This window comes from Rhinopithecus roxellana, chromosome 15 (assembly GCF_007565055.1).
Source record: "Rhinopithecus roxellana isolate Shanxi Qingling chromosome 15, ASM756505v1, whole genome shotgun sequence".
NCBI classification, from domain to species: domain Eukaryota; kingdom Metazoa; phylum Chordata; class Mammalia; order Primates; family Cercopithecidae; genus Rhinopithecus; species Rhinopithecus roxellana.
The window spans coordinates 87,765,361-87,775,647 of NC_044563.1; the positions used below are offsets into that span (position 1 = coordinate 87,765,361).

The following is a 10,287-nucleotide window of genomic DNA, read 5'->3' on the forward strand; positions in this document are numbered from 1 at the left end:
TTTCCCTCTCTCACCTCCCTCTCCTCACCTCTCCCCATCCTCCAGACTATTCTCAAAGCAGCAGGAGAAATCCAGCTAAGTTCTCCTTCTCGCTCATTGCAGCCTCGAGCTCCTGGGCTCAAACGATCCTTCCTCCTCGATCTCCCAAAGTGCTGAGATTACAGGCGTGAGCCACGCCCAGCCTTAAAATCCTTTTTAAAGGCACTCTGACATCCATTATCTCATTTAAGTCTAAAACGCGAATTTCAACCTTCGCGCTGCTTTCTGGTTCCACCTGGCGGCAGCTGCACAAAGTGTTTCTCTTCGAACGCCCTCCCAAGTTTATCCGGAACTACTTATGCCCAGGGCTTCCTCAGTGCTCCTCGGGCCAAAAGCAGAGAGCACAAATTCCGGAAGAAATAACCAACAGCGGGACCATTTCAGTTCTCCGGCAAGTATCACCAGTAACCAATAAGCAAAAAGCTCTAGCTCACGTGGTGTATATTCAGCCTATCAAGCTCCTGATATTCATGAACGCTGTCATTTCCGCTCCTGCCTCCTTCTTTCTCGACAAGATGGCCACACCGGTGTTATCAGCAAGTGCTCCTCCGGCCACGCCAGCCGCAGCCCCGGTGGCGGCACCAGCATCAGCCTCAGTCTCAGTCCCAGCGCCAACGCCAGCACCGGCTGCGGCTCCGGTTCCCGCTGCGGCTCCAGCCGCATCCTCAGACCCTACGGCAGCAGCAGCTACAACTGCCGCTCCTGGCCAGACCCCGGCCTCGGCGCAAGCTCCAGCGCAGACCCCAGCGCCCGCTCTGCCTGGTCCTGCTCTTCCAGGGCCCTTCCCCGGCGGCCGCGTGGTCAGGCTACACCCAGTCATTTTGGCCTCCATTGTGGACAGCTACGAGAGACGCAATGAGGGTGCTGCCCGAGTTATCGGGACCCTGTTGGGTGAGTGGTCAGAGAAATTAACATTCTTTTCTTTCTCCCACTTCTCATTTATCTCACTCCCCTGTCTCATTAATTAATTCCTGGCGTCCTACCGTCCTTTCCTCCCATCCCCATGACCTCTTTGATCTATATCTCCATCCTGTCTTCTGCTATGACTTACTTCTCAAGCACTTGCACCTCTCCTATCTTCTCCTGCCGGATTGCTGTCACTTTGAGCGACAAAATGCACAAGGAGTAGTTGTGTCATTTACTGAATATTTTATGCCAGTGGTTTACATTTTTTAATGTTCCCAACAGCAGTTTACGGGCAAGTATGATGAGCCCCATCTGCCAGAGATGAGTTCGCACGCCGAGTGGGAAGTCAGGAACCTTTGACTCCCTATCCCAGTGACCACATATAGTTCTCCCTTATCCACTGACTAAGTGTCATTGTTTTCCAGGTATTGATAGAGTTTTCTAACCAGTTGGCAAAGGAGTGGGGACGTTTGCAAAAAGACATTCCTCCCAACAAGTAAACCGATTTGGCTGGAACCCACTTGGGATTTTATAGTATTCTTCTGTTCTAAAGGTCTGAGCCTGATCATTCTCTGTCCCTCGGTGTCCTCTAATGTTAGTACCTAATGTGAGAAACTCCGTTCCCCCATTTTCCATTTGGACGAAAAACAGTTGTATTATCTGTTTATATTTATGCCCTTAACCTTCAGGTCGAAAAATGACCCATTCTCTTCCTGTGTTCCAAATTTGGGGAGTAGATATTTTATGTTAAAGTAGTTTGTAAAATGGAAAAGCACTAAAGAGGGACGGTTAATAATAAATTCCTTTCTGGAGACTATACTGGTCCCGTGAAATTCATATCCATTCCATCTTAGTGCCATATTTTAAATAGCTTTGTGAATCCACTTTATTTACAAGCATCCTTTCTTTTTCATACTCTTGAACATGTACTAGTTCTTACACCATAGAAGACAATTGTGTATTGCAAAGCAGACAAGATTTGTAAGCAGACTTCACAAAACATTTGCCATGTGACTTGGAGCAAATTGTCTAAAATCTGTTCTGTCAGGAACTACTTTAGACTTAGTCTTTGTGAGAGCTGAATTAAAAACTTCTGACTATGCTAGCACATATTAGGTACAGCTATTAGTTGCAATTCACCACATCAGGCCTGGACCACCCCAGTGCTTACAGACACACATTCTCTCTCCTTTATCTTTGACAGTATAGCATTTACAGAAACTTAAATTCATATCTTCTGAACATTGCTTGTCTTTTCTCAGACCAAGCTTTTGCGTTTTCTTTGCCACAATTGTTTTCCCTGCTGTCCTTCGTTTGTTTAAGCTTTACCTATCTTCCAGGTTCCCAGCAACAACATTAAGTGCCACTCCATCCCATACCCGGACCCTCACTCCATTCTTAACCTTACACAGCATGATGGTGTTCTGTAACTGTGCCCTACTCTGAGCTTCTGTAATAAATTATTTTTGCATCACTGACCTGGCACTCAGCAGATACATACTTTTTTGGCTGCATTTCCTAATTTTCCAAGCTCGCTAGAGCTATTGAACGAAACAATTCGTTACCCATGATTTATGCTTTAGTGCCCCAAATATTCCAGTGATCCAGTCAGACCAGGTATAATCTAATCTACATCCTCAGATCCTCTTCCAGACTGGAATCATGGTACAGTGCTATAGGTGTTATGGAGGCAGTACTTACAGAAGAATAAAGAATAGATTCTGCTTGCTATGAACGTATTTCCTTAGATATTCACAAAACATTTCATTTGTCTAAATGAAGTCATTGGTGCTTTTTTTGTACCATAAAACAGTTAGGAATTTAGAATTCAAAGTGTAATAAAGTGAACTCTCCTGTAACGTTAAAATTCAAGATAGAAACATACTCTTAAATGCAAATAATTAGAATGTAATATAATAAATGTTCTAATAGAATGGTGGCATGGAAATACGGAAGACTTAACTGTTTCAGAAGGTTGGGGAAAAGTTCACAAAGAAGATGACGTTTGAGCTGGGCATTAAAGCAACTACAAGAAGTATAAAAAAGTGGTAAATCCACTATCTGAAACATTCAGTATTACAGGAATGTAGCTGACAGGAGGTAGAGCAGGAAATGAAGCTAGCAGAGGGCAGAGCCGTAAGAAGTATTAAATAATTACAAGTGTAAAGTTCTGTGAAGGGAATTACCTGGATCCCTGAGAAGACAAAATGGAACTCTAACCTTATTTGAAGCTCTCTGGGGAAGCTCCTGAGCATTTCGGCTAACACTGAATAGGAATTAAAAATCACTCTGTAGTGAGTGAGTTGAGAGATAGGAAATAGAGTTGATACGACTTGGTGTGATCAGAAGTAAGGGATTAGAAGAAAATATCAAGGATGACTTCTACATCTCTGGTTAAGTGTCGAAGAAGAAAGGGAAGGTAGGAGTTGACTTCAGTCTGGGTTGTATTCGTTTTGAGATGCCCAGTGAGCATTCTGGTGGAGTTGTCAAGTAGAAAATAGAATATAAAGGTCTGGAGTGCAAAAGAGATGTGGGCAAGTATGTCAGGTTAGGAATTATGTCATTGGAATATAGAAGGTAATTGAACCCGTGAAATTGGATGAGATCACCTAAAGCAGGGATTGGCAAACTTTCTGTAAAGGTCCAGACAGTAAATATCTTAGGCTTTGTGTGCAGTCTCTATCACAACTACTTAATTCTGCCTTTATAGCAAGAAAGCAGCCATTTAAAAAGTTGGCATGTAAACTTTATTCACCAAAAACATTTCCACATCAGGGCCTGGCCTAGAAAAGGAACATTGAGTAAAAAGACAAGAGAACAAAGACAAAATCCTAAAAACCTAAAAAGTCAGGAAGAAGTAGCCAACAAGGAAGATTAGAAAGGTAGGAAGAAAACTGGAAGGAAAGTTAAGATGGAAAGTAAGTGGTCAAGTCTGTTCAATGCTGATGAGAGGTCAAATAAGATAAAAGATACGTGCACATTTTGTTTAGGGACATAGTTTCATTGAAAGGAGCAGAAACTAGAGTGAGTTGGAATTAGACAAACACTGGTAGATAAAGACAATACTGTAATTTCTGGTGGAGAGGGAAACCCTTGAATAGGTTTCAACCCCTTGGGAGGTTCCAATAGATGAGAAGAGAACGGAAAACTCAACCTAGTGGTCTTAGGTCAAGAAACAAATGTAGTGGTAATAAAAAATTTAAAAAATTAAAAAAAGAGAGAAATACAGCCTGGTCACAGTGGCTCACGCCTGTAATCCCAGCACTTTGGGAGGCTGAGGCGGGCAGATCACTTGAGGTCAGGTGGGCAGATCACTTGAGGTCAGGAGTTCAAGACCAGCCTGGCCAACATGATGAAACCCCGTCTCTACTAAAAATACAAAAATTAGCTGGGCGTGGTGGCGCACACCTGTAGTCCCAGCTACTTGGGAAGCTGAGGCAGGAGAATCACTTGAACCCAGGAGGCAGAGGTTGCAGTGAGACGAGATTGCACCACTGCACTCCAGCCTGGGCGACAGCAAGAGTTCGTCTCAGGAAAAAAAAAAAAAAAAAAAAAAAAAATATATATATATATATATATATATATATATATATATATATATATATATATATATATAATGGGAATAAAGGTATCAGAACTAGAACAAAAGTTTGTGGTAAAAGACTGACATCTAAGGTTCGCAGATAGATTTCTGGATGATGATAAGATTAAGACTGACCGTGGGACCAGATGGCTAAAGGGAGATACAGATGAAGCTCCCGATGTCTCAGTGTCTGAAACGTGGCCGCTGTGTTAGCAGTCTATGTGGCCATTAAAATCTTCCAGGTACCTCTCCAGATTATATTACAGGGAGAAAGTCTAGAGGCTGAAAAACAAAGGCCATAGAGTGAAGGTCTGGAATAGGCTAGTAGTGGAGAGTAACAGGCAAAAGGAGACCTTATAAAGGAAGAATATACCCTGTTTGGTGATGATTAGAGGGATAAGCTGGTGATCACACCAGAGTTTCAGTTCCTGGAGAATTCTGGTCCCATTGATGCACCGGACTAAACTTGGAGCTAATGAGTTCAGTGAGGTGTTCATTGACGTTGAAGAGATCATCAAAAGCATTTCAAAAGTAGTTGGAGGTTGTTGGGAGCCGTAGGATTGTATAACACATGAACGATTCTCTCTTTCACAGGAACTGTCGACAAGCACTCAGTGGAGGTCACCAATTGCTTTTCAGTGCCACACAATGAGTCAGAAGATGAAGTGAGTAGGAATCCAAGCTGTCCCTCTGCAGTTTTTAGCTGTTCATTTGCTAGGCTCCCCTCACAGCCCCTCCCACACTCATAACTAGAGCTCCTGTAGCCAAGGAGCTTCTTCCCATTTGTACGTACTTCCTGGGCTGCTTCTGTTTATTGGGGGTGGCCTCTTGTCCTTTTTAACCAATTTTTCTTTGGACTTCTGGCTTCTTAGCTTGCTTTCCTGCCTTCCCTGTTAGGTGGCTGTTGACATGGAATTTGCTAAGAACATGTATGAACTGCATAAAAAGGTTTCTCCAAATGAGCTCATCCTGGGCTGGTAAGTTGGGGAGGTGGGGGTTGGGGCTAATGGAAAATCTCTCCGTGATTGCCAGTGTCTTTTGCTACTGGACTGGATCTTATCCTCTTCCTTTTGGAGACAAGAGTATTGCAAGTGTATTACTGACTGCGAGCAGTGGCTCAATGCCTGTAATCCCAGCTGGGAGGCTGAGGCAAGAGGATCACTTGAGCCCAGTAGTTCAAGATCAGCCTGAGCAAAATAATGAGACCCTGACTCTACAAATACATGTTTTAAAAACTTAGCCAGGCATGATGACACACACCTATAGTCCTAGCTACTTAGGAGGCTGAGGCTAGAGAATCACTTGAGGCCAGGAGTTTGAAGCTGCAGTGAACTATAATCATGCCATGCCACCGCACTCCAGACTGAGTGACAGAGTAAGACCCTGTCTCTAAAAAACAAAAAAGGAAAGTGTGTTACCTGTAGGAACTGTGAATTCAGTGGGTTTTGCTGGTGGTTCTGATCCTGTGGGGCCAGGATATTTTGAATTACCTTGTAAGAGACTTGGAATTTTTCAGCAGCACTAAGTCGGCCTTTGATTTTGTTTGACATAGTTTTCAATGTATATATTGTTCTTGGCATTTGGTATCACTAGGTATCCCTACCATAGAGGTATTGGGTACCCTAAAGACACCCATGCCACTGTTGTGTTTGATGTTGATGTCACATAATAGACATGAGTCTGCAGCTGTGTTCCATTTCACAGGTACGCTACAGGCCATGATATCACAGAGCACTCTGTGCTAATCCATGAGTACTACAGCCGAGAGGCCCCCAACCCTATCCATCTCACTGTGGACACAAGTCTCCAGAACGGCCGCATGAGCATCAAAGCCTATGTCAGGTGACCACAGTCTTGGGCTACAAGGGCATAAAACCATGCCTAGATGCCATCCCTCCCCCACCCCAAGCAAGGTTCATTCCTTCCGTGTGTAACTTGCTGTATTCCTCTCTCTCAACAGTTATTCAAACGGTTTCACTCTGAAACAGAATCTGTTCCTATGATTTCTACCGCTGATCCTAGTTGTACTCCAGTTCCTACTCATTGCCCTTTTAAGTATTTGAGCAAGCTATCAAGTCATTTTTTGTAGAACCTAATTATCCATAGTTCCTACAGCCAGTCATCATATGCTATTTGAGCAAGCTATCAAATCTTTTGTAGAATCTAACTCCATAGTTCCTACAGCCAGTCATCATGCGGTATTCTTGTCATGATCCTTCACCACATTCATTACTTTTCTGAATTACCCATTAGTTTGTCATCGTCTGTAGAACTCAGCGCTGTACTCAGGGTAGTACATATTAAAGGATGACTGTCCTTATTTTGAACACATTAATTAACCCAGGATTGAGTGCAGTTTTAATGACAGTGACATTACAGTGAACACGTTGAGCTTGCAGGTGGTTAAAATGCCACTTAAGGGGGATGTTGGGAAAGGCCCTGGTGGCATGCTGAGGAAGCAGCTGTGGGAGTTGGAAGCAGCTGTGGGAGTTGGAAGCAGCTGTGGGAGTTGGAAAGTCAGAGGGAAGGCAGCTGTTAGTGCATCTGTTAGGCTGTTGATTTTGTGCTGGTTCTGTGTCTGACACTGACAAAGCCAGTTAACTCTTACACAGTAAGACAAAGATGGTGGATGCCAAGTCTTTATGAGCCAGTTGGCATACCACCACTAAGCACTAGCCATTGCCTGACTTCTTAGCCTTCCCAAGTATTTCAGACTCCTCAAGATCCAGTATATATATATATATATATATATATGTGTGTGTGTGTGTGTGTGTATGTGTGTGTGTGTGTATATATATATATAAAATCCAGCTGGATGGGTGGGTGGGTGAATAGATAGATAGATAGATAGATAGATAGATAGATAGATAGATAGATAGATAGATAGATAAGATAGAGAGTTGACATAGTAAAGTATAGATCCAGGTATATAACTGACATAGTAAAAACAATACCTTTAGTGAGATTACTTAAAGCACCCAATATGATTGGGTGAGCAGGAGGTGGTTTCCTTTTTCAATGCTGATGAAGGGCTTGGTCCCAGAAAAGACTTGTCTCTGTCTCTTTTCCATGGTGGGCAACTATATAGACAGCCAACTCCATGGGGTAATTGAGTCCTGTCCTCTCATCACTGACACTGCCCCGTGTGTGGAGTAATCCTCTAAAGGGACCAGGCCAAGTGCAAAGGTTGAGTCCCCTCTTACAGATCAAAGATTTGGTATGTGGGACAAGCTAAGGGGAGAAAGTAACTTTTGCTTGCATAAGAACTCTGGGGTTCATTTGGTCCCACCCTTCCTATCTTAGAACCTTGGGAGCCATATTCCTGCTGTATCTGCATTCTCAGCCCAGAATAGACATGGAAACCCTCTCCCAAGGCCATCTGTTTACCTTGGCTTCTCCTTCCTCAGTACTTTAATGGGTGTCCCTGGGAGGACCATGGGAGTGATGTTCACACCTCTGACAGTGAAATACGCATACTATGACACTGAACGCATCGGAGGTGAGTAACCTTTCCATACTCTCTTGAGAGGTCATAGGCATTTTCAGGGAAGGGGGCTGCTGTTCTTCAATAAGGATGGAGGCCTTGGGTGGTTTAAGAAGGGACTGTTGATCTAAGGTTTGTGAAGGCTAGAAGTTACAGTCATCTCTTGTATAAATGGGATTTAAGGAATTATTTGAGAAACTGTTAAAGGTGGGAAATTAGCAGCACCAGAGGCCACGTGACCATTCACATGAGATCAAAACCGGTGATGAGCATACCAGATAAAAGGAGTTGAGCTCTGTTAGGAGGAGAAAAGCTGATAAGGGCACAGCAGGGAGTGTGATTGAGCAGACTATCTAAGGGGAGGTGGGAAACAGAGTTAGCAGGACTTTAAGGCCATCTCTTTCCTGGTGGGATGACTGAATTCTCTCTCTTACTGCCCACCACTGCCACTGCCACCCAACTTCCACAGTTGACCTGATCATGAAGACCTGCTTTAGCCCCAACAGAGTGATTGGACTCTCAAGTGACTTGCAGCAAGTAGGAGGGGCATCAGCTCGCATCCAGGATGCCCTGAGCACAGTGTTGCAATATGCAGAGGATGTACTGGTGAGAGGGGAAAGAAAAAACAAAGGGGGAGGACATAGTTCTCCATCCTGGGATCACTGAGGCACGTGCTGATGAAATGGTAGGGCCCAGTGGTTATAATTAACTGCCTCATTGAGTCTTTGTTTCGGTGCTCAGTCTGGAAAGGTGTCAGCTGACAATACTGTGGGCCGCTTCCTGATGAGCCTGGTTAACCAAGTACCCAAAATAGTTCCCGATGACTTCGAGACCATGCTCAACAGCAACATCAATGTGAGTGCCCTTCCTGAGCCCCTGCTTGCCTGGTTTCTTCCCCCACCTCAGCACATACACTCAAATGTGAAGAGTTGGGTGAGGTGGCCTGGAGTAGGATAGAGACAGGGCTTCACCTATAGCCCCATGGAAGTCCAGGTTGGGAGGAAGGAAGAGGTGTGGTATGCATGTTTGGAGACCTCTTCCTTCTCCCATGATACATTGTCTCATTTACTGCTGATACTACTGTGACTTACTGTCTAAATTTGTGATAGAAAGAAACACTAAAATTCAGAGGTTAAGGAAAATGCAATTACTTGTTTTCCCCATCTGAGTTCACAGACCCCGTATATTCCATCCATGGGTTTCATGGATGTAAGTGTCTAGACTGTAAGCATCTCAGTAGAGATAAGAAAGTCTTCTCAAGCATTTCTTTTCTGTCTTCTACTGTTTTGACTTTTATTCAGTCTCTCCCAGCTGTCATTTATCCACAACTGTCCTCATACCTAGTGCCCACCATAGAGCCGGCCAAAGCCAGCCTTTTTGCTCCCTTTCCACCCAACCCCCCCTCTCATTGTGTATTCTTTGTCTTCCAGGACCTGCTGATGGTGACCTACCTGGCCAACCTCACACAGTCACAGATTGCCCTCAATGAAAAACTTGTAAACCTGTGAATGGACCCCAAGCAGTACGCCTGCTGGTATAGGTCTTAAAGCCAGGACTCAGAAGTGAAGGAGAAATGGGTTTTTTGTGGTCTTGAGTCACACTGAGACAGTCAACTGTGTGTGACTCTAATAAACATAGCCTACCTTTTGTGAATTAATTTAATCTTATGTGAGTTTATTGCCGGGTGGAAGGGAGGAAAATGTTTTAGATCACACAGAAACCAGGAAGTGAATATTGTAGGTAAAGAAGTTGGTTATGTGTTAGGCATGTTACTGTTTTACCAAACTGTTCTTTTGGTTTTCAATATGGAAAGGTGTCCATTGGCAAAACTGTACCTTTTCTTGAGGATTCATGTGATTTCTATAGGAAATGAAAATAAGAATCCATGGAGAAAAAATAGCTGAGAAAATTGGATGCTTAATCTAAACTAAAAGAGTAGAGTGTGTAGTCACTATCTTAAAATACATTAATAGTAAGATGGAGCTGTTTGCCACTTTAGTTCGAGGAGGCAGAACTAAGATCTGTGGGTTAAAGATTAAAGAGGTTTCCCCAAAACTTCAGAAAATTCTTAGATGCTATCTGTAACTTGAGGGTACAGCCTTCAGTTATATTGAGGTCTGCCAGTGGCTCAATTTGAGCAAAGACTAGATGGCATTTCCCAGAGGCCTTGTAGGCTAGAGTACTTGCCTGTGTAACTTCAGACATCCGTTTCCTCTGGTATCCTGGAGTTCTACCTCGCCACTGTGTGTCTTAGAAAGAAACAAGTCATTATTCA

General features: G+C 43.6%; 1 protein-coding gene across 1 annotated transcript; it reads left to right on the forward strand.

The window, feature by feature from the left end:
- Positions 1 to 411: 411 nt before the first annotated feature.
- On the forward strand, positions 412 to 9,669 carry EIF3F (eukaryotic translation initiation factor 3 subunit F). Its single transcript, XM_010373165.2, has 8 exons — positions 412 to 930; positions 5,123 to 5,193; positions 5,426 to 5,505; positions 6,233 to 6,370; positions 7,936 to 8,027; positions 8,482 to 8,618; positions 8,754 to 8,867; positions 9,443 to 9,669. The coding sequence occupies exons 1-8, from the start codon at positions 510 to 512 to the stop codon at positions 9,518 to 9,520; spliced, it is 1,131 nt and encodes a 376-aa protein (XP_010371467.2). The 5' UTR covers positions 412 to 509; the 3' UTR covers positions 9,521 to 9,669.
- Positions 9,670 to 10,287: the final 618 nt, after the last annotated feature.

Excerpts from the sequence above, each read along its gene's own strand:
- EIF3F (XM_010373165.2), top strand. The coding sequence starts at position 510 with ATGAACGCTGTCATTTCCGCTCCTGCCTCCTTCTTTCTCGACAAGATG. Across the intron at positions 5,194-5,425 it reads ACAATGAGTCAGAAGATGAA|GTGGCTGTTGACATGGAATT; the intron begins GTGAGTAGGAAT and ends CTTCCCTGTTAG. Across the intron at positions 8,868-9,442 it reads TGCTCAACAGCAACATCAAT|GACCTGCTGATGGTGACCTA; the intron begins GTGAGTGCCCTT and ends TTTGTCTTCCAG.